Below are 25572 nucleotides of genomic sequence, written 5' to 3'. Positions count from 1 at the left end.
CAGCCTGGCACTCCCCCCACTTGCACTCTCTCCCCCTGCTTCTCTCTAAAACAAATAAATCTTTAAAAAAAAAAAAAAGATTTCCAAGGAAAGAAATGAACAGTGCTGACTTATATAGACATTTTTATTCCAGAAATACCTAAGTTGCTGTTAATATTCATAACTGATACTGCAAGGGAAAAGGGAAGTAAAAAGGAAAGAAAGAGACAGGTATAAGAGGAGAATAAGAGGGGTGCCTGGGTGGCTCAGATGGTTAAGCATCTGCCTTCGGCTCAGGTCATGATCCCAGGGTCCTGGGATCGAGTCCCGCATCGGGCTCCCTGCTAGGCTGGGAGCCTGCTTCTCCCTCTGCCTCTGCCTCTCTCTCTCTCTCTGACTCTCATGAATAAATAAATAAAAACATTAAAAAAAAAAGAGGAGAATAAGGGAGAACATATTATAGGAAATTTGTCTTTAATTTCTGAAATATAGTGTAACATACCAAAAGTGGATGATGAAATGATTTCTCTGGATTATAAAACCCGGTTTCACAGCTGACATATATATTTTCCCTCAGTGGCTCAAGAATTGATTTGATTAGAAAAGTGAAACTATTGGGATTATAGATTATGTGCCAATAATACAGCACAAGAATCCCGAAAATGTAAATAAATAAATATAAACAACTATACACACACACATTTATTTATACCAGATATGCAGAGAAACAAACAGATGTTTACCCCAGAAGGAAAGATTGTTAAAGAACACCAAGGGGTTCAAATTCATCAGATAATTAGGTGAGAACTACACAGTCACGGCATGTGACCAGGGCGGTCACAAAGAGATCCATATTCAGAAAGACCCACATTTGGGGTTTCCAGTTCTATGGCTGCCATCTCAAAATTCTTAATAATTTTGTTATGGAACTGGTATTTTGTGTATGAAGTTCAGTGGACAGAGGAACTTGTGTCAGGGCTCATTCTTAACTCACACACAGTCCTACCACTTCTCCCAGACAAGTTCTGGGGAAATTATTTCTCTGTCCCTTGGCTCCCCAAGCTCCTCAAGCTCCCCAGGCTTCCTCCCCCTCCCCACTCTGCCTAGTGACTATTGCTGCCTCAGGTGAAAGCATGGAAAGGGCTAGAGCTGGGTGTGCATACCCCACAGTATGTCAGTGTGGGACGTGGAGGCAGCCACCTGCACCCTAGGCTGGCAGTGCCCCCGTGCATTTGTGGGGGGAACCAACAGGGACGAGCCTCTTGCTCACCCCAATCCAGGTACCAAGTATGTCCTGGTGTAGAGACTGCGATACACTTGGGAATTACCTGTCCACTGTGGGTTGGAGCAGTAGGCCCACAGAAAGGGGAGAAGCCTGTCTCAATTTTTCCACCCCTGGCCAGAGAAGGGCAGGCGTGTAGGCTCTGTGTGCACTAAGTCAGAGGGTTGGGCTCCCAGGTACCTGTGAGGCTCTGTACTTGTCTCATGAGTATCCCCATGCCTGAGAGAGCATGACATTAAATAGCAAATAAAAAATGCCTTGAAAAGAACCTATGAAAGAAAAGAAAAAGCTTTATACTTTTATGCCTTGAATGATATTTTTTCATACTTCTTGAAAAAGAGACCCCTCATTTTCATTCTGCATTGGCCCGACAAATTACGTAGCCAGTCCTATACAGAGCTGATTTTAAGGGTTTTGAGAGTGCATCCCTACACATTTGAAAGATGATAACCCTTCTCCAAGGGTGACCTGGAATCATGGTCAAGGCCAGGTTGGTGGATGATCACTCAAACACACACAAACACTGCTGAGACTCTCCAAGTGCCTCTACTTCTATTCTGGTCAACTGACCTGTTACTTTCTCATATCATAAATAACACTGGACAACTATAAAGAATTCAAGGAAAAACTGTTCCCACTTTTGCTGCATTTATGTTTAAAACATGAGGTTTCTGCTCTAATCATGTAAAAATGTCCAACAGAATCACTTTGGAAACTAAGAGAGTATGATTAAAATTAGCTAGAAGCAAATATTCTCTAGAGCAGTCAACCTGACTGCAAAATCCTTTTATTACCTTTATAGAGAAAGTTTCTCCAGTAACCATAATAAACATAAGGCAAGGGAATAAAATGTCCACTGCAGAATTTCTAAAGGGATACATAACATTTGGGTAGAAAACTCATTTTATTATCCATTTAGAATAGTTCACAAAGTGAATACAAATATATTATAATCTCATTTTTAAAAACCTGGTAACTTCCTACACTTCTGCTTTTTCAGAGGGAAAGCAGTGTCTCCTGCAGTAAATTGATATGTTAAATGAAAATACAAGTGTTTGCTTAATATTTTCTTCCTTTAAGTACCATAAGATAGGTGCCCCTTCAGATTAGAAGCTGGCAATCTAAAATCAGCCCATAAAACTACCAGAAGGAGAGTTTTTCGAAAAATCTCATACATTCTTCTCTTCTTCCTAGCAGAGATATAAAAAACACTTAGTGCTTTCTTCTACTTCTCCAGGAAAAATATCATTTTTAAAAGGATAGAGGAGAAAATCCTAGAGAATCTTGGCAGAAGTAAAGACCATAAAATACACAAAAATATTTGAATATTTGAAATAATAGTTTTCAAACAAGAGACAAGTAATACCAATGCTTAACAATATAAATACCAAAATAGGAATAAAACTTGCTTAATGCTGTCAAATCACATTTTAGAAGCCTGAGTAATTTTCCAAGAAAAATGAAAAAGGAAAAATGAACCATTTAATATACAAACATACAACACTTCCCCTAGAATGCTTCTTTCTCATCTATGCCAGAGTAAGATACAGAGAGATACAAGTAAGAAGATACTTGGGCACTGTGATGTGCTTCCTTTTCTCATGGCCTTAGATAGAGGGTTTGTGGCTTCTTTCTTTCTCCTCCCTTCTTTGTTCTTAAGGTGCTATCAGCTGAGGGGCTCCAATCTTCCCCCTGCCCTGCTCTGCTCTTAGTTTGGACTTTAACTCACCACAGCGATGATCTCTTCTCCTACTCTCTCTATAGCGAATCTGTAACTTAGAACTCTCCAGACCCTTGTCCTTCATTCTTTCATGTTACAACTCTTCTGTCCTTCAGTTATTCCCTCTTGTTTACATTTGCCTGTGTATCATAACTGCAAGAACACAAGGACAATGCTAGAAGCAGATGGGCACTTTTTCTCACACACACAGGCATACCTCGTTTCATTGCACTTCGTTTATTGTGCTTTGCAGATCACTGCGTTTTTCACATATTGAAGGTCTGTGGCAACCCTGCATCAAACAAGTCTATTGGGACATTTTTTTTTTAATAGCATTGGCTCACTTCATGTTTCTGCCTCACGGTTTGGTAATTCTTGCAATATTTCAAACCTTTTCATTAGAATTATTTTTGAATTGCAGCAATCTCTTGACAAAACTTCAATGGATGAGAAGTTGCTTCTTATGAATGAACAAAGAAAGTGGTTTCTTGAGATAGAATCTCTTGCTGGTGAAGATGCTGTGAAGATTGTTGAAATGACAAGAAAATATTTAGAGTATTACATAAACTGAGTTGATAAAGCAGTGGTGGGGGGCCTGAGAGGACTGACTCCAATTTTGAAAGAAGTTCAACTGCAGGTAAAATGCTATCAAATGGCATCGCTACACATGCTCCCCATGCTACAGAGACATTGCTCATGAAAGGAAGAGTCCATCAATGCAGCAAACTTCATTACTGTCTTATTTTAAGAAGTTGCTACGATCATCCCAAACTTCAGCAACCTCCACCCTAATCAGTCAGCAGCCATCAACATGGAGACAAGAACTTGCACCAGCAAAAAGATTACAACTTGCTGAAAGCTCAGATGATGGCTGGCATTTTTTAGCAATTAAGTATTTTTTAATTATCTACGTTGCTTTTTTCGACACAATACTATTGCCTACTTAACAGACTACTATACAGTGTAAACATTACTTTTATATGCACTGGGAAACCAAAAAATTCATTTACTCGCCTTATTGTGGTATTTCCTGTATTGCAGGGGTCTCAGACCAGACCCACGATATCTCCAAGGTATGCCTGTACATTCATTATATTCCTCAGCTCTACCCAGTCATCTCCACAAAATCCCATCCAACTGTTATATGTACTGCTTCATGTCATGGGAGATTAAAAGAGGCACAGAATTAGACTAAGCACTATCTAATCTAGACTGTTCCTTACAGACAAGCTTTTAAAATCAATGTGAGAGTAAACAAACGTCTCAAACATGCCCGCTTTTATTCAGCTTCTACCCAGCTTCTTTCCAACATGAGGCTGGGCAATTAGTTCTCAAACCCAGGAGGAGAGAAGGGATTAAATAATTTCAGATTGAGAATGGTAGTCATAATAATTCATAGCGTACAAAAGGACAATCATACCTTCGTAATTGCAGTGAAGACCTTTTCCAGAATGGCATTTGGCTGGGCAATTTGTGGTCCATTGGCCTGAATGTTGAGGGCTATGGCACATGGTTTGGCTACAAATCTTAAAAAAAAAAAAAAAAAAAAGGTCAGAAGAAGTTATTCTTTCTATAACTATTCTTAATGTCACCGATTAATTACATATTACTCCACTGTCCCAATAAACTGCTGGGTGGACACTACTAACACTCATATGTTGGGCACTCCTTTTTTTCTCTCCTTTAGTCCTCCAGCAGTAACAGTAAAAAAGAAATCCTTTTAAAACATGTAAATCTCCTGATCCTTAAGTTCTAATGAGACTGAACGGGTAGAAAGACTACCAAATGACAAATAGAAGTACATAAGTGAAATAGATAAACAAAACAAACCATCATTTTAAAATGATGTAATTTATGCTTTTCTTACACGTGGCTAGCAATTGTCATTGCTCATATATTTTTGCTGTGAGAAAGTATTTACTAACCAACTGATTACACATGGAAAATGTACCTTTGATCACCCCTACATCATAAAATTGGCCATTTTTGCCTCTATAATCAAAGCACACTATATTCAGCCCCAATTCCTTATGGCTTCTTAAAATTCCTGCTTTGCGGTTACTTGTGCCTTTCTCATATGGAGTAATGAACGATGTCAGACAGCATGATGTCCCAGACAAGTTGAAAAGTCTGAAATGATTACAAGCATCTGCTGCACTGTTTTTATCCTAAGCAAATGACTATGTCAAGAAGAATGGGAAGACATAGCTTCATTTCTGGTCATGTTTGATATGTGAATGAGGCATTGAAGGAGTAGGAGAGGGCATGGGGCCAGCCCCAAAGGTATGGTGACATCTCTAAAGCTTTTTTTTTTTTTTTTAACACATTTACAACTTTAAGAGTTGTTTTAGCCTAAATGTTCAAAAAAATAAGGTTTTGTGAATGTTCCTTTTCAGCAGTGACATTTAACATTGTCTACTGATACAAAATAATATCAGAAGAAAGTATTACCTATATTAATTTAATGTTGGCCAAAGGCAACAATTGATAAATGTACAAAACAGATCATGAAGCTTTTTAATATTAGTTGATGAGATTAAAGAACAGCAGACAAAGGAATTTTTTTAAGTGGGACTAATGAAGTTTACATACATACATCACTTAATATCCTACTGGGTCCCATTTCAAGTTAAAGAGAAGACATTTATTCAAACAGGAAAATGGAAGACTGTACATGCAAGCCTAACCCAGGAAAGATATACATAGAAAATGTGATATAATACCTGTTTTGCTGGGCTCTCTGGGACAAAGTTAGGAAGGAGTAACCACCTTTTCCTAGCATGTAAGTGTTCTAGAATCTGGAGTTTTCCCCAAACTTGCATTCTCGATTCTTTTTAATGTAAAATGTTCTAAGATATATTACCATTGCCCCTACCTTCTTAAAGAGAAATGTAACCTTTTTCACTCTGGGTCTTCACTCTGAACAACAATCATGGAACTATAGCTATAGCTCATGGAAAAAAAATGAAGGTTGATGGGTAATGCCCACAGAAAAGAGTCCAGAACTTGTTTTCTTGACAAAGTCTCCTGCCTTGTGGTTTTTTCCCTCCTCCTTATGATAAGAGTGTGAAAAGATACAAGGTCCAGCAAGAGTGGGGAAAAAAAAAGGTAAAATAGCAAGATTAATTTGGTGTAAGAGCCAACATCAGTTAATCATTCATTGCCTTCTACTCTTCCCTGTCAGTTTCTCCCCTGCCCTCCCTCATCTTCCCCATCCCCACGAATTCTAAAACACTGTTCAAATTTCCTTTCTGAATTTGCCATTATCCTTCTGTCCCAGTACATGGCCTTTTTTCTATCTTCTAAAGAGTTAAGAGTCGAAATGCAGAGGATGGTTGATTCATGAGGGGGTCAAGAAATGTGACCAACTGGCTATCTTCAGTAAATATGTTTTCATTGTTGCTACCACTGTTTTGAATGCTGTTGACAAGTTAACAGACTTCCCTGTGAACCCCACAACAATGTCTGGGTAAGCAGGACAGTCAAGAAATTCACTCAACCGAATTAATTCAAAAGCCACTTCCTCACCTTTGCTATCATCCTGCAGTAACTCAAAAAAAAAGCATTCAAAAAGGTTTTTTTGTATCTATTATGCAATAATAGATTACTTACACATTTCTCCTCTTTTTAAGCTTCAAGCCACTTCTTAAAAACTCTTCTCTAAATTTCAAGAGCTAATGCCAAAGCATCTTGAAGAAGGCATATCCCTTGATCACCAAACTTATCAAATTTTGGTAATCAAAATTATCAAGTAAATATGATGCTCTGTAAACAGATTTTTAAAGCAAAGTCCAAAGGATTAGATGGAAATAATCTCTGCCACTATCTAGCTGTGGCACCCTAGCTGCAGAAATCTCTCTGTGCCTCAATCTCCCCATATATAAGAAAATTTAATATTAACTACATATGTATGGGGGTGCCTGGGTGGCTCAGTCAGTTAAGCATCTGCCTTCACCTCAGGTCATGATCTCAGGGTCCTGGGATCGAGCCCCACGTCGGGCTCCCTGCTCAGTGGGGAGTCTGCTTCTCCCTCGCCCTCTGCCTGCTCGTCCTCTCTCTCTCTCTCAAATAAATAAGATCTTTAAAAAGATAACTACATATGTATATAAATTGCATGTATGTACAAATACACATATATGTTAAAACATGATGTCCCAGGGTCTTTCTATCTAAAACTTCTGATGGTTTCATACGATATAGCATTTATACATCATGACTTCTCTGGGCTCAGAAACCCACTCAGCTTCAGCTCTACTGTGCCAAGCCATGTGCACCCAACAAGTTCTAACAGTACCAAGCAAACACGGGCAGAAACCTAAACAGGCAATTGAAAAAGACCAGGGTCATCAGATAGAGTAACCACTTGCCTCAGTCAAAGCTGCCCACTCAGCATCGGTGTTCGCTCCCTCAACCCCTCACCGGGTGTTCTCTTTTCAACTTACCTAGTACACACAGCCAGGCACTTAATTTTCAAGATTTAAAAAACTTTTCACAAGATAGACAGAAAACATGTAATTTGAAATCTCAAAGGAGAGGAGAAAAGAAGATATATTTTTTTATTTTCCTAATAGTATCCTTAATTATAAGAATATGTAGACATCTTACTTGTGTTTATTCCCCAAAGAATTTGTGAATCACTGCTGGGCATTTTATTTTTTCAGAGAGAGTATGAGACACCAAATAAAACCCATGACACAAGTACCATAATTTTGTTACCTAGGATCATGGTCCATTAGAGAAAAGCTGGATTTTTTTTCAATGCTGGCTCTAACAGAAATAAGTTCACAAAAGCTGTCTTTCACAGGTTTGTAGAGAAGAGAGATACATGGCGGGGTGGGGGGCGGGTAGGAGGCATACCTACAACTACAGTAGTTAAAAGGAAATATGTACTTTCAGACTTTGATGATTACCTTTACCAGAAATGCTCACCTAATTACTTTTTTATCAAAGGCAGCAACACTGCCTTCACAAGATCAAACATCTATAAAGTACTTTCATGTAGCAGAACATATGTGCAAGGGAACATAATAGGATATGAGCTTTGAAAAATACTAGTCTCGGTTCAAAAGCAGAGAAAATACCTAAGACATTTCTACTTTTTAATTCTATTTAACAACATGTATTTGTATTTTAAACAGTAATTGAACATCTTTGTACAGAGCACCAAAGTAAGCTCTGGGCTGTGGTGTGGGTAAAGGTACAACAAAACACAAAATGATTACTGCACTCAAAATGTTTACAATATGTTAAAGGAAATTAATTTAAAAAATAAATAAATGTTTAGAGGGCAAATATTAGTTCTAATCATTTAATACCATGTAATCTTCAGTGTGGAACACGGCCAGAGACTTTTAGTCCTTTCTAACTCTAGCATTTCCTGCACTTTACAAAACAGTTGTGAGGCTGCAGTGCGAGATATGTAAACCTACACATGATGTAAATGTACAGAATTAAATCACACACACACACACGCACGCGTGCGCAAATGAGTATAAGTACACCTGGAGAAATTTGAACAAGTTCAACAGATTTTAGAAATGTCAATATTCTGATTGTGATATTATACTATAGTTTTGTAAAATGTTACCACTGGGGGAAACTGAATAAAGACTACATGAACTCTCAGTGTATTACTTCTTACAATTGCATGTGAATTTACAACTATCTTAATAAAGATTTCAATTAAAAAAATAATTAGAAAAGTTCTGTTTTTACAGTATGGAGTTCCTCAAGAAGTTAAAACAGAACTACCCTACAACCCAGTAATGACACTACTAGGTATTGACCCAAAGAATACAAAAATACTAACTCAAAGGGATACATGCACCCCAATGTTCATAGGAGCATTATCTATAATAGCCAAATTATGGAAACAGCCCATGTGTCCACCAACTAATGAATGGGTAAAGATGTGGTGTATTTACACAATGGAATATTATTCAGCCATAAAGAGGAATGAAATCTTGCCATCTCTAGCAACATAGATGGAGCTAGAGAGAGCATAATACTAAGTGAAATAAGTCAATCAGAGAAAACAAATACCATATGATTTCACTCATATGTGGAATTTAAGAAACAAAATAAATGAGCAAAGGAAAAAAAGAGGCAAACCAACAAAACAGACTCTTAACTATAGAGAACACACTGACGGTCACCAGAGGGCAGATGGGTGTGGGGATGGGTTTAACAGGTGATGAGGATTAAGGAGTGCACTTGCTGTGATGAGCACCTGTGATGTATAGACGTGCTGAATCACTATACTGTACACCTGAAACTAATATAACACTGTATGTTAACTAACTGGAATTTAAATAAAAAACCTTAAAAAAAAGAAAAAGAAGGGTGCCTGCGTGGCTCAGATGGTTAAGCAGCTGCCTTCGGCTCAGGTCATGATCCTAGGGTCCTAGGATTGAGCCCCACATCAGGCTCCTGGCTCAGCAGGGACCCAGCTTCTCCCTCTCCCTCTGCTCTCCCCCTGCTCGTGCTCTCTCTCCCTCTATCTCTGTCTCAAATGAATACATAAAATCAAAAAAAAAAAAAAAAAAAGAAAAAGAGATGGAGCATAGAAACAAATGTGAAACTGTAGATTAATTATCTCTACTACTGAAAAGACAATTTTTTCCTATAGCAGTGTTTTTTAAATTTGTTAATTTAAATTCAATTAATTAACATGTAATGTGTTATTGGTTTCAGAGGTACAGGCCTGTGATTCATCAGTCTTATATAATACCCAGTGCTCATTACATCATGTGCCCTCCTTAATGTCCATCATCCAGTTACCCCATCCCCACCCCCTCCAGCAACCCTGTTTGTTTTCTATGCTTAAGAGTCTCTTATGGCTTGTCTCCATCTCTGGTTTCATCTTATTTTATTTTTTCCTCTCTTCCCCCATGATCCTCTGTTTTGTTTCTTAAATTCCACATTATCAGTGAGATCATATGACAGTTTTCTTTTTCTGATTCACTTATTTCACTTAGCATAATACCCTCTAGTTCCATCCATGTCATTGCAAATGGCAAGATTTCATTTTTTTTGATGGCTGCGTAATATTCCTGTGTGTGTGTGTGTGTGTATGACATCTTCTTTATCCATTCATCTGCCCATGGACATCTCGGCTCTCTCCATAGTTTGGCTATTATGGACATTGCTGCTATAAACATTGGGGTGCAGGTGCCCCTTCAGATCACTGCATTTGTATCTTTGGGGTAAATACCCAGTAGTGCAATTGCTGTGTTGTAGGGTAGCTCTATTTTCAGCTTTTTGAGGAAACTCCATACTGTTTTCCAGAGTGGCTGTACCAGCTTGCATTCCCACCAACACTGTAGGAGGGTTCCCCTAAAAAGACAATTTTAAAATGATGATAAGCAGAATTTCTTTTTTTTTTTTTAAAGATTTTATTTATTTATTTGAGAGAGAGAGCAGGAGCAGGGCTGAGGGGTAGAGGGGTAGAGGGACTCAGGGAGTCAAGTAGGGAGTCTGAAGTTCGACTCAATCCCAGGACCCTGAGATCATGATCTGAACTGAAGGCAGATGCTTAACCGAGCCACCCAAGCACCCAGAGCAGAATTTCTTTCTTTAGCTTTAGTGCCTCACTGCGGAATTTGTCTATACTTTTATGTATCTTTGACTTGCTATAATAAATCCACATTTAGGACTAAAATAAGTTGTTTTTGATGTGAGAGAATGAGGTCCTAATACATTGATTTTTCATCTTTAAAAATACTGTACAACATACTAATCCCCCCTAAACTAAACTACCTAGTGACTTAGGAGAATGATTAAGAGCGATAGACTTTGGAGATGAGTCAAAGGTAGGAGCAAGCAACCAGCAAAGTTCCCTATTTATTTATGTTTAAAAGATTTTATTTATTTATTTGACAGAGAGAGAGATAGCGAGAGCAGGAACACAAGCAGGGGGAGCGGGAGAGGAGAAGCAGGCTTCCCACGGAGCAGGGAGCCCGATGCGGGGCTCGATCCCAGGACCCTGGGACCATGACCTGAGCCGAAGGCAGACGCTTAACGACTGAGCCACTCAGGCGCCCCTTTATTTATGTTTATTTTGCAGCTCTCCCCTGAGAACAGACACAGTCACAGCACCAGATGAAACACACACTCTCTTTCTAGCTGTAGGAACCAGGGAAAGGAGCCTGGGAAAATCAGAATGACTAGGGAACCATGAAAGGGGAAAAGCCAAAGAAGCCAATCCCTAGTTCTGTGTATAACCAAGCATGATTCTGGCTGATCTCTGAACTATGTATGTACAAGGTAAACTGAAAGCAGCCAGGAACTAAGATTTAAAGAACTGAACTGAGGTCAAAGCCACTGTCCACTGAATACATGACAGGTTACAATTTGAATCCAACTAAGTAAATCACCTGTTAACACAAAACATCAATACTTTTCAGGGCAATATAAAATTAAAAAAAAAAAAATCTAGTATCTCCACAATTTAACCTTCAAACTCCAGGACAGAATCTAATACGTTGATGAAGAACAAAGGAAAATATGACCCACACTTCAGGGAAAAGACATACAAAGATATTCTGTGAACTTCAAGGTAGGTCAATAGAAACCATGCAATATGAAAAAGAGGGGAAAAAAACAATGGAAAAACAAACAGACTTTGAGGACCTGTGGAACAATTTCGAAAGGCTAAAGTATGGATAATTTGAGTTTCAGGAAAAAAGGGAGACAGAGTGGGGAAGAAAAAGAAAATATTACAAAAAATATAGTTTGCAACTTCCCAAATGTGATAAAAGATAAACAGATTCAAGAAGCTCAAGAACCCCAAAAGAGTAACTTTGAAATGAAGAAAACCTAGACAAATCATAGTCAATCTGATGAAAACCAAATATAAAGAGAAAATATTGAAAGTTACCAGACAAAAACGGCACATTATATACAGGAAACAATTCAAGCTACATATACTAGAATGACAACTATAAAATAAAACACATAAAGGAATAAAATCTGAAAAATAAAAAATCACTATGTTTTAGCAGAAGAATTTATCACTGTACATCTTTTGGTTTTTTTCCTTTGTTGGGCAAAAAAACCGAGGTGGACAAAGGTGGTGTAGTTCATAAAAATACAATGAACTTAGGGGTAAAAGAGAATTATGGATGGGGCCAAGACAATTACCAATTGTACAATAGTCATGCTCTCCAAGAGCTCAAGAAATGCTTATTAACCATCAAAATTCTACTGAGCCTTCATTTCTGTAATTTTGTGGATCTAAAAGTGGTGTACAGTATAGAAAGTGTAAAAGTAACAAAAAGCACCTAATAATATTAAAAATCACCAGGAATGCCATCACCCAAAGATAAACATTTATTGGCATTTGAGCATTCTTCTGCCACCTCTCCCCCATACACTTTATATGCTTTTTATACCTTGTTTACTGTATTTTTATTAAAAATTACATCACACTATATGTATTTAGTAATCTTCTTTATTTTCCTATTCTGAATATTTCTCCTAAGAAATTACATATCCTTGTAGAACATGGTATTTAGTGGTTACATAGACCTAAGTGTTCTTACTTTTTGCTGTTGTGAAGACTCTCTCAGGAAACAGCCATTAGACCCTTTCCAACAGTACAAAACTCTGGTCAAAGTCCAATTACCACAATACAGATTCAAGCAAAGATGAATTTGAATGATTAAATTCTTCAGATTGATTTGAAATAACTGTCATCATGGGAAATTATCCATTGTTCCATGTGCTTGATCTTTACCACTCGAATTGTGGATCACCCTTGCTAATATTTCCAAAGCTTCAAAGAAATCAGTCATAAAGTTTTGAATAGGAAAATCTCTAGAATCTTCTATATTCTGAATTTTTATATTTTTTTAAAAAGATTTTATTTATTTATTTGATAGAGACACGGCGAGAGAGGGAACACAAGCTGGGAGAGTGGGAGAGGGAGAAGCAGGCTTCCCGCGGAGCAGGGAGCCTGATGCAGGGCTCAATACCAGGACCCTGGGATCACGACCTGAGTCAAAGGCAGCCGCTTAATGGCTGAGCCATCCAGGCGCCCCTGAATTTTTATATTTTTAAGGATTTTTGATGATCAATAGAAAAAATGGGCAAAAGATGAAAATAGGCAATCACAGAAAACAGAAATATCAATAAACATATAAATGAGATAGTCAACTCCACCAGGAAAATGCAACAATACCATTTTACAACCTTCAGGCTGGGTCTGATAATGTAAAATACAGCTGAGGATTTGGAGAAACAAGAACACCAATAAACTGCTCATGATAATTAAGTAAAGAAATATGTAAAAACGACCAATAGACATGAAAAGATGATCCTCCACACTCAATTTAAAAAACTGATATCAAGGGCATCTGGGTGGCTCAGTCAGTTGGGCGGCTGCCTTTGGCTCAGGTCATGATCCCAGGGTCCTGGGATCGAGCCCCACATTGGGCTCCTTGCTCTGCAGGGAGCCTGCTTCTCCCCTGCCTGACACTCCCCCTGCTTGTGCTCTTTCCCTCTCTCTTCCTCTCTCTCTGTCAAATAAATAAATAAAATCTTAAAAAAATAATTTAAAAAAACTGGTATCAAAACACTGTATCATTTTCACCTATAACATCTGCAAAAATTTTTAATTTGGATAAATTTCAGAGCTAGTTGGAGTAAAGAGAAACAGGTACTCTTATAAACTACTGATGGGTGTCTAAACTGGTACTATCTTGAAAATGCAATTTACCAGTACTTAACAAATTACTAAAATGCCCTAGCCCTTGTGGGCATTACTAGTTATACATCCTACTAGAAATTTACCCTACAGACATACTGGCATTTTTAAAAATAAAGTTTATTGAAGTATTGCTTGAAATAACAAAAAAGGCAGGAAACAAGTATTTATCCAAAGGATACACATGAAATATGGCAGATCCATACAATGGAATTCTATAAGGTTGTTAAAATGAGGTAGATTTGTTATGCTTCAAGACATAATAGTCAAATGTAAAATGCAAGATAAAGAACAAGTATTATCATACTTGTTTACTTAAAAAACATTTTTATTAGGGAGAGTAGTGAAAAGTTAGTAATGGTGATAATCTTTTGGAGTTAATAAGATTGATCTGCATTTTATACCTCTCTATATTGTTTAAATTTGTATGTATGTTTGCTTGATATTTACTTTAAGGGTAAATAACATTAAATGCCTTTAATCAATATTTAATAACATAAAAAAATACTCAGAGGCAAAAGTTAAAGCAATGTTTATATGATGACTATTTATAGATACATATAAATTTCTGACATATAAAAGAAATTGAAAATATACTAAAAGGTTAATCATGCCTACTGCCAGGTAAAAAGATTGTGGCTTACTTTAACATTCTTTTTTATGCTTTTCTATATCTTTCAACATCTTAAAATGTGATTTCAAATACTAAAAGTAAAAAATAAAAATCTTTAAAAATAGAGTTGAACAGAATGGTTTCTATGCCAGGTAAGACTCAAAACCTTAATGACACAGAAACTGAATATGGAAAGCCCTGAGGCCGCTGCATTCCAACTAATTCCATAGAGTTCTTCAAGCAAAGGGCTCCATTGTTACTGAGAGAAGGAAGAGAACAGTAGGGGGAGTAAAAATAAAATGCCACTTCACTACCTTGTCAAGTAGACAAAGGATGAAACTCAAGTCAATGGGAGCACCTAAAGATAGAAAACTATGAAACTGCCTGAAATTACTTCAAAAAAAATGTTACCAACACTAAATAAATACACTGAGAATTCTGAGATGCCACCAGAAGAAAACTGCTTCTGCCCATGGCTGGAGACACCACAGAACTTCTCTATTTCTTCATCTATATAATGAAAGCCATAATTACACTCTGTCTCATGCTGGGAAATATTTCTAAATCATTGGCATCTTGAGGCCAACTGGAAAGGGATAGAAATAGGGGAAGATGGCACACAGGGTGTGCATGCAGAGGACAATTTTCTAGCATCACACAGTAGAAAGGAAAATTCCTTTAGAACAAACCCATATCGCTAGTGAATTTGCTCTGAGCTTGAAATCTTGGAAAGCTGCTTAGTTTTTCTGAGCCTTAGTAACCGCATTTATAAAATGGAGACAGTACACCCGACATTGCAAATTTTGTGTGAACATTGAAAGAATGATTATAAACCTCATACCACAGGGTTCAACTGGCTAGTCTTAAATTTTCATTACAAGAAGCATACGTTTTGCACATTAGGAGGACCTCTAGTCGGTGCTGATTGGTAACCTGCAACGGGAAATGTGTTATAGGAAGAACGTAAAGATGGCAAAAATTCATAAAAGAGCCAGAAAACTTAAGAGCTTCTTATGTCCCTTGGTTCAGCCTTCTTCCTCCAAGCCAGATTTCTTCTCTAAAGACATCATTCAGAAACTTCCTTCGGGTATGAAACCCTCCTGTACATTTCTTTGCAATTTCCTGTGAATCTATAATTATTTCAAAATAAAAAGGGGGAAAAAAAAGAAAAATCTTCCTTTGGTATCCTATTTTAGTTTTTCATCATGTTTGACTCAAAATATTCTTCCTGCATAATTTTTTCTTGCTGAAATATAAACCCATTTCCTCTTTTCTCAGCCCTCTGGAGAGATCAGTACAGTCAATAACCTCCTCAAATACCCGAAAACATAGATTAAGTCTTTCTGTGTTCTTCTCTCTTCAAGAATCAACAGGCTGGAGCCCCCATAAATCTTTCCTCATCCATCTTTTTCTAACTTGAAATTTTTGTTTTTCTAGACTTTTAAGGATTCTTTCCTGAATCTAACTTTATCCTATTCTTTAAGGAAGTGAAGAGACCCTCAGAAAATGGCTGCTTTTATTCATAAATAATCATTGGCAGAGACTTTGTTGTTAAAAAAAAAAAATCAAAAGAAGCATTCTAAAAATTACAGCTAAATCATAAATAGCTGTAGTAAAGGGACCTGCCAATCTAGTCCAACCTTGTAAAAGGTGCAGATCACAAACTGAAAGGTCATCAAGTGCCATCAGCTTCGAGCTGAGATCCTTGGAAAGCCCAAGTTGACCTGAGAAATGTCAAAACTGCCTCTCCTTGTTATGCATTTCCAGAATTTTGAAAACAAAAACTCTGGGCTTCAGACATTTCATCATGAGCTCATTGCAACTATTCAAGAAGCACAGAATCTAGCCTTTAAAGATAAAGTTCATAAAAAGAAATTGTGTCTTAATTAAAAATATGCTCCTGTGTTTTTCATAAAATAATAAAAGGCATTAGAGATATTTATAAGGAAAACTGTATAGTGTGTATTTACATATGAAAATACCCTTGTAGTCAGGAAAGTCCTTAATAGGTTACCACTAAGCTGATATTTTCATTATATTAATAAAATTACCATAATTGTCAATCCCTCTTTTGGGAATATTGCCCATGTATGAGTGAGGCGTTATTCTTAATCTGCACTTCTTTGCACATTAAGAATGATACTATCTGGACCTCCCACTGAGGGATACAACTGCACCCTCACAGAATTTGTCACTCTGTCAGCTCTGCCTCTTTACCTCATTGACTGCAATTTCGGCAATTCCATCTCTAACTGCTGCTTCCAGCTCAGGCTGTCAGCTTTTGACACATCTCACAAATCAAGAGCTCAGCCAGAGAGCCTCGGAATTCCCTTCAACTGTACCCCCCAGCACTCTCACAGATACCTTCCTGTCACTGTCCTCATGCTCTCTCTGTGATGGGGTCTAAGTACCCCTGATCACTCATCTTCCTTAGATGACCCTTTGAGCAAAGCAGAGTTGCAAGAAGCAGGACTTCAAGGCCTGTGGACAAACTGTCTTATAGGACCTTGTTACTGGTAGATTTGTCTCAAGACTGGCTCTAAAGCAAAATGGGAGATTTTGAAGAGTTCCAAGCTTTCCTCTATGCATTAATCCTTTCATTCTACTATGTCTGCCAGGTGCCTTACAGTTCACCATGGGCTTTCACCCTTCATCTCAGTCACCATTCCAAATGTCTCTAAGGGATAAGCAAACTGATTCTACCACTGTTTTACAGAAGAAGACTTCAGTGTTTCCGTGACTTGAACTGTACACTAAGGGGTTAGAGATGCATGCCAGTATCCACCCCTCTTACTCTACTCCAACAATGGCACTTACTCAACATTTCTGACTACTTGCAGCTGGTTACACACGCTCACAGTCTTTGGCCTAGATACCAATGCCACAGGATTGGCCACTGGTGCCTCAAAACCACAAAATGTGGCCATCAGTCATCAATAAATGATGCCTGGTTTTACTTCTGATCTACCACTGAAGATTTCTGGGGCATGTGCAGGTAAACCAGGATAGTGTCTTTTAGTTTGATGGTGGATCTAATAGCACAATGACTTTACAGAATTTGAAAACAGAGTCAGCAATTCATGAAGGAGAGTTTCACACAAGGCTTTCATTTAAGCTCATGATCAACCACTATGCTAAATTTTTCCCTAGAAGAATTTGAAGCCTAACACAAATTTTAACACTAGTTACATATCATGTGCCTATTTCACAAGCAAAGAGAACTGTGAAAAACAGAATGAGACAGAATGAAGGGTAGCATCATTCACACACTGACAGTAATAAAGAATGATTAAGAAAACTGACTCTCGGGGTGTTTGGATGGCTAGGTCGGGTAAGCGTCCGACTCTTGGTTTTGGCTCAGATCATGATCTCAGGGTCATGAGATCAAGCCATGCATCAGGTTCCACGTTTAGCTGGGAGTCTGCTTGAGACTTTCTCCCTCTGCCCCTCCCCCTGTGTGTGTGTACTCTCTCTCTCTCAAATAAAGAAATCTTGGAAGGAAGGAAAGAAGGAAGGCTCTCGACATCAGCAAAATCAGTCTATTATAAAATGGTAAAAGATGAATGGTAGCATATATAACACACTGAGCACAATGCAGGAGAGAGCAGGTACTCAGTGACTGGTCTCCATCACCTCCCAGAGCCCCTGCCTCTTGTCACTTACAGACTCCTAGGGTCTCAGCAAACCCCTTCACACAAAGACCAAGTCTAATGACAGCATTACAGTATTGGATCATCCTAATAGTTTAATTCAAGGCCTTTTTTTTTCCCTTAACAATTACTCTTAATTCTCTTAACTTCATTTGACCTTGTAATTAGTATTACCTAAGATTTAGAGGTGAGAAAACTGAGACCCAGAGAGTGTCGTTCCCAAACCTAGAGTCAGAACTGATGCTAGGGCACATAGCTCCTCTCAGGTGGCCACCATTTCCTGTTCTTTTCTCATACTTACCATGCTATCCCAGGATTGAATCATGCTATGAAAATGTGAACCTAACAAATCTGTTTGCAAATCCCTCGAGTTCTTCTATGACTTCTGCCCACATGCCTAGGTCAGCAATTGAAGGTGTGTGTTTCAGGCAGTGTGTGTTCATGCCACACTCGTCATAGCTTAGACGTTCTCCCTAAGAGGGTGTATATCTGTGAGGATCAAGTCAGGAAGACAGAAACCACAAGTTATTTCAACTAAGGAACTAGTTATATTGGTATAAGAGTACTAAAAGACACAAAGGCAACCCTGAGATGTCACAGAGGAAGCAATAACAGCCAGCAGCCCTAGGGGTGTGGGAACAGAAAGTATAGGTTGGGGGGGTGACCCCAAGGCTTGACCCAGATCCCCAAGGAAGCAGCAGCTCCCAACTGGGGATGATGTCCTGGAGGGGGCATGATGCAGCTGCTTCTGGGAGTGCCCGGGAAAGTCAGAAGCCACAATCAATTGCTGAAAACCAGCCATCTCTACTGGGGAAAGAACAGCTGCTGAGGGGACACTTTCAGGAAAGGAGGTAAACAGGATAAGCATGTCTGGTCTCCCTCCTCCAGCCATGCCGCCTCCCTCTAGCGTATTGGCAGAAATTATAGGGAGAAAGCTGGCAAAGGAGAAATGTGGTTTTTAGAGCCTCTGTCCCGACACCATAAATAAAATGAGAAGGGTGGGTTTGGAGCTGAGAGATGATGGCTCAATTATCAGCAGAGAGTGTTCTTCACGTGTTCAAAATCTTCAGTCTGGGGATGCTCCTGCCAACTGGACATCAACGTCATTTGATTTTTTAGCACAGCTGATATAAGGTCTGTTGGTGGCCGCTGGGTAAGAAACTAAAGAGATGCTGATTGGCCAGGACATTTTTTTTCTTGCTCTCCTACTCAAAACCCTCTGCTGTCACACCACTGGTACATGATGTGGAAACATCTGCATTCCAAAGAATCTGTTGTTTATTTTAAGAAGTTTCATCATATAGAAAGAGGCTAAGCGGCTCTGGAGATAGGCTATCCTGATTTGACCACTTACTAGCTGTGAGATAGGAGGATAATTATTTCACTGCCCTGAGCCAGTTTTCCTGTGATGAAATTATACCACCTGGACCACATGACTTGTGTGAGAATTAAATAAAACGTTAATGTAAAGTGCCTGGTACATATGTGGGCAAATGCTGGTTTCATCCCCTTTGTAGGAGAAAAACACACAATAAAGGTTAAAGAGCCATTACTCATCTGCTTTTCTTTTTTGAGATCTTCATCTTGTAATTTCAGTTGGTCTAAGATCTGCATGTGATTCTACGAGAGTATCCCCTTACTGCCAGAAAACCTAAACCTAAAAAGCAACGTAAGCGCACAAGATGAGAAACAAAGCTCAAGTAAGAGGTGGAGAGACAACTCTGAAGGCAGCAAAGGCAAAACACAGCTTACTCATATGGAGTAAACAGGAGAAAACAGAATAAAATATGCACTCGGCTCTTGATTAGGAAACAAGCATTTCCCCATGAGAGACGTTACCATTTTCTTAATGCAACCTTGTATTATGCAAGCAATGAATACAGATCCTTGTTATTTTTTTAAAAGATTAGTAATCTCTTGATGTACCATGAGCCTTCTATGACCACAACCCCAGTGGCATCATGAGAAAGCCCAGTGAGTGAGCATAATGGTATTAAACCGTCAAAATTCTTTGATGGGAGCATTTATGAGAAATAACCAAATCTGCAAGTAAACATCAGAGCTCAATTAAATAAAAGAGCATGAAGGTCATTTCCATTTAAAGCTCCATAGTAGATTCAATCAATGAGGTATTTTCCTGAAGGGCAAAATCTTATATAGTGAGTTAAATGAGTTCTTATTTAAAGACCTGCAAAGAAGGGTCATAAAATGTTAGTAACTATGGTATGATAATTATAATAAAAGGGTATTTTATCATGAAAAAAAATTTTAAGCAGAAGTCAACTTTTCCACTGTTTCCTTTGGGGATTTACAAAATAAAATAATTTCAGGGGAACTCAGGGTGACATCCTCTGGTCTAACTACCCCCTGGATGTTTAAATTTCCTCAGGCCTTGTCATTCCTGATGAGTTCTTTAGTCCTGTTACTCAAGCACCATACACCAGTCATTGGGGTTGCCTGGGAAAAGTTAAAAATGCAGAATTCCAGGTCCAACCCCAGATCAACTGAATCAGATTTTGTGTTTTACCAAAAATCCCCAAATGATTCCTATGCACAAATGATTCCTAGCTTGATAAGCACGTTTTAGCCCAGTGCTTCTCAAACTGTGGTCCCCAGACTAGCAGAATCAGCATCACCCGAGAGATCATTAAAAATGCAAGTTATGGGGTCCCACCCCAGCCCTACCAAATTAACAACTCTGAGGGTGGGGTCTAGCAATCTGGGTTTTAACAGGCCCTCCAGGTAATTCTGATGCATGCTGAAGCCTGAGAACCACTGCATTAGCTTAGACTTGAACAGACTGGCCTTAAGGAATGAAGGAATTCTCTTGAACCTAAAGCAGCCCATTTCACCTATGGGCAGTGCTCTCAGAAAATTATTCCTTAGAAATGAGCCCAAGTGTGCCCCCATAACTCTATCAGCTGGGCCTTTCCTACCAAGACAAATAAAGACAACAAATCTCAAACTTTCTTCCACATGACAATCCTACAACATTCAAATCAGGTCAAGTTCTGAATCTTCTTTTCTACAGGTAAATGTCTACATAGAGATGTAGATATCGTTTATATAATATACATGTAAATAATATGGTAAAATATTTTGCTAATAGTTTATAAAAACATGTTACACTTGATTTTGTTGGGTGTGATAATGGCATTGTAACTATGTTAAAATAAATTCTTTTTACAGAGAAATGCATAAAAGATAGCTTTTATATACCTATAGTATACATACATACAATCTCACAGTAACTCAGAGAAAAATAAAAGTATCATCTTTCTCATTCTAGAATCAAATGTCAACAATCAGGAGCCACATTAACATCGAGTTTTTGGCAGCCCCTTCACTCACTGGGCTTATGGTCAATCCAATCCCCTGAGTGCTGTATCAGTAATACTGTTTTTTATCTTTTTATTACACAGAGTTTCTTTTCCCTCTGCAAATACCATTGAGAGGTCACTTGGGCCTCTCCGTTCTTTCTCCACCTCAGTCTCCAGCCCTGCCTGTTTGGCCGCAGTATGGGGCAGCATTGAGCAACTTGGATGGACACTTCAAGGAAGACTGAGACTTTGTTCCCTTTGTTTCACAATCCCCACTGCATTTCATTAATTTCTTTCCATACAGAAAAATTAACTCGATGACTGCTCTAACTGTCCCCCAAATAACTTGGTATGGTTTATTAAACTTCATTCAAAATGAAGCTACTGTAAAACACCAGCATTAGAAGCCCACTACAGCTCATTAAGCTGCAGGATATTATCACATCCCATTAAGAAAGCTGGACCTGTGATTTGAGGTCCTTTGGGACTTCTTTAACTTAAAAAATACTACCTGCACCTACATATTACAAACAACAGACCTCAAAAACACACGTGTGTTCAAAGTTCAATTTTATTTTATTTTTTAAAGATTTATTTATTTGAGGGGGGGAGAGCACGCATGTGCATGTGAGCACGAGTGGGGGGAGGGGAAGAGGGAAAGCATCTTCAAGCAGACTCCCTGCTGGGCACAGAGCCCGATGTGAGGCTCAGTCTCACGACCCATGAGATCATGACCTAAACCGAAACCAAGAGACGCTTAACCAACTGAGCCACCCAGGCACCCCCAAAGTTCAATTTTAAATGCTGCTGGGAGTGGCCCTTGGATGAGCAGAACACGAGGGAGAGAAATGTGAGCATATCCACCCAAGAAGATAGTCTATTTGGAGAAACACCCAGCACTGCACCTGGCATTTAACAGGCAGGCATCCAGAACAATAACATCACTTTTTCATTTGTCTGCTTCTGTCTAATGGTAATACAGCCACCACCATGGCATGTTTGGGCTTTCCACCATTACCTCTCCTCATACACCTGCTATACAAACCCTAGGTTTTTGATTTTGGTCTGAAGGCCACTGGCTGCCCATCTACACCTGTTGAAAACTTCTGTGCCCATCTCAAAGATTATCTTTTCCCAAGATTTTCTTGAACCTCTCCATCCCTCTCCAAACCTTCTTGCAACAGTATTGCATTTGCACTCCTTTGACACTGTTCATATTCCACAGGTCTCTTGGAATGCCCATTTGGTCACTTATTTCCTCCCCACCATCAGGTAGTGAGATCCTTGATGACCCTGGCTCACTTGTTCTCTTCTCTGAAAGCCTGGCACATGTTACCAAGTACACAATATTGGACCCCCCACCCAAAAACCACCCCTCCTTCCTTGCAAAAAAAACACCTCTTTTATTTGGAAAGACTACCCATGAACTCTGACTGATCTCAGACAATCATGAAAATCAGATTATTATTCTCCAAATATCTGCTTTCTGTTTCCCTGACAGCTACTGGGGGTGTGGAAGGGACTGAGAAAGTTTCCTCCCTGATAAAAGAAGTTTATGGGGCGCCTGGGTGGCTCAGTAGTTAAGCGTCTGCCTTCTGCTCAGGTCATGATCCCAGGGTCCTGGGATCGAGCCCTACATTGGGCTCCCTGCCCCACATCAGGCTCCCTGCTCAGTGGGAAGCCTGCTTCTCCCTCTCCCACTCCCCCTGCTTGGGTTCCCTCTCTCGTTGTGTCTCTCTCTGCCAAATAAATAAATAAAAATCTTAAAAAAAAAAAAGTTTATTTGTCCACTCAGCCTCTTTCTTCCTCTTCCTTCCTTGTTGTAAAAGGTAGTGTTTGGAGCAGTGGCAATCCTAATGGGATCAAGAGGTGATAAGCTTAAAGATAAAAACCAAACACTGACAATGGCACAGAGCAGAAAGGCAGAAAGGGGCTGGGTCTCTCCACTGGTTTTGTCAAGCTATTACATCCAAACTAGAGCCCTGGGCCTACTGTGCCTCTTGTTATAGAAGATCATCAGATGACTTTTTCATTTAGCCAATGTCAATCAGGCATTATTACTTTATAGGCAAAAGCATTTCTAATATAGCTACTGTTACTCCTGGCATATAATAAACACTTGAATATTTACTGAGATATATTTGAGTGTAACCTACTCACTCATGTAGTTAGAAAACACATAAAAGCTCTTGGTCTCTCACTGCTACCATTTTTCTCCCACTTCATTCAAAATCTCACTTAGATTACTGGAGGAAACAACTTCCTAACCACTACTGAATGCTGACACTTTCAGCATATTAATAAAATTATTTTTTTAAAAAAGGATAGGAAAATGTTTGCTCAGAAGGGATTAGACTCACACTAACAGGAAAAATGTTTAAGTCTGCAGTTCAAAATGACACCCGCTTTATAAGATACTTTATAGATTTCAAAATAGCCAATACTTGGCCCCAGAGAAGGTAGATGGGCTGTCTTGAACACGCTACACAAACCTGCTCATGCAGCCAGCTCTCGGCTACCTGTGCCTGTTACACAGATCTCAAAACCCAGAATTATAATCGCCACCAGTTTGTGGCTCCTTTTCAGTACCAAGAACAATGCTATGCAGCTATGTCAGAAAACAGAGCCACAGAATTTTCAATTTGTCAACAAGACTCCAAACTAGGGAAGTCACACACACACACACACACGCACACACATCATTCTCACAATAAATTCTCCAATTGTGTTCTCAAATCAATCACTGCCCAGCACAGAAACCATAGAGATAACACACTGACCAAAACTGGCTTTTTTTGAAGGAGCTGGAAAGGGAGGAAACACGTCTATATGCCTAATTTTTTTACCTTTGAAAAATTGCTTCTAAGAAATTATAAACTATTTCCATTCAAAGAAAATTATGCTCAGTGAAGCCCCTTAGGGCCTGACAGTTTCTGAAGGCTATTCCATTTTTAATTTAGATCTTTCCATTGTTCCTGTCAGAGATAAGTGATGTCTTGGCTCCCAGACTTTGGAAACCTTCGGGGCGGGGGGTGGTAGGGGGGCGCTCCCAAGCTGCAGACAGAATTCTTTTCAACTTCTGGCCTTAGTAATGTCATTTATTAGCTTAACATGACAACACCTCATCTTTCACCTCTGACCTAGTGAGAACCCAAGAAATGTTGTCTGGCAGTGCCTCAGTTCAAATGCACCCAAGAAGTCCCGCTAGTAATTTGCTGGAACTCTCCCTCAAAGCTCTGTTACTATCATCATCATCATCTCTTCCTCCCCCACCTCCTTCTCCTCTTCCTGCACCTGGTGCTTGTCAGTTCTTCAAAGCCACTATCGTACTCTTTATCTCGTGGGATCCTTGTGATAAATCAGGCAGAGGAGGCAGTATTTTTCTCTGTTCGAAAAGAGAAAAATATGGCCCAATTTTGAACCAAATTAATGGGGAATAAATAAGGGTTTCAGTTTCCCCTCTGCCCCACACTATTACATTAGAACATTTCGCTATGAATGACCACTCTATCAGGCAGTATTAGCATCTAGGCTGGTCCTTAGATCCCAGCTTTGGAAACTATCTGGATCTCCTCTGTGGCTTTCCAATGGTATGACTGTATAGCTTTGTCATTCTTAAATTTTGTCTATCAAATCAAATTTATTTCCCTGAAGAGTTGAGCTTGAACCAATTGTCAAACGTAATTTAGTAATCAGTAGAAAATGGAAATAGAAAATATCTATAGAAAACAGAAAATACTTAATGCTTTCATAAACATAACAAAATTGCACTCATGTAGCAGAAAGAAAAAGGTTTTGAAAGTCTTTCCAAAATGTAACCACAGTATGTAACTGAAGGTGTACCATAAATGTCTATTTCTTATTTAAAATTTTAAGACAATATCCCTTTGAAAAGAAATCTCCCTACCTCCCAACATATTTTTCTCTATATGGCACAGTATTGCCAAGACTCTGTAATTTAAGATGTATGGTCCCTAAGACTATTTGAAAAATGCTACCAAAGCCAGCATTCTAGTGAATATCAATCAATGCCAAAACATTTTCCCATATTTATGATGTATGTAAAATTATTCTTTAATCAGTTAACAAATACTTACGGAATATCTACTATGGGTACCCAGATTTGAGCCCTGGAACATGCCAGTCACCAAAGGGCAGGAAAGGATAAGGAGTGGGACGAGGGGGAAAGCAAGTGGCAGGAAGAGAAAGAGACAAATACATACATAGAGTTTTCCCACAGAGTGTGTAGTTAAGTCTTTTAGGCACTCACTATGAAATGATCAGAAATCCCAAAGATCACAAC

General features: G+C 38.9%; 1 protein-coding gene across 4 annotated transcripts in view; it reads right to left on the bottom strand.

The window, feature by feature from the left end:
* Positions 1-25572, bottom strand: part of CERS6 (ceramide synthase 6) — a 309186-nt gene that overhangs the window by 218398 nt on the left and 65216 nt on the right. For all 4 annotated transcript variants that reach the window (XM_045868678.2, XM_064586648.1, XM_045868679.3 and 1 more), the window contains exon 2: positions 4402-4507. In XM_045868678.2, the coding sequence (XP_045724634.1) occupies positions 4402-4507 (106 nt within the window). The remainder of the gene's footprint in view (positions 1-4401; positions 4508-25572) is intronic.

Source organism: Mirounga angustirostris, unplaced genomic scaffold (assembly GCF_029215605.1).
Source record: "Mirounga angustirostris isolate CCGP_5_RB_7025 unplaced genomic scaffold, mMirAng1.0.hap1 SCAF_3, whole genome shotgun sequence".
Classification (NCBI taxonomy): domain Eukaryota; kingdom Metazoa; phylum Chordata; class Mammalia; order Carnivora; family Phocidae; genus Mirounga; species Mirounga angustirostris.
This window is presented reverse-complemented; position numbering and strand designations above follow the sequence as displayed.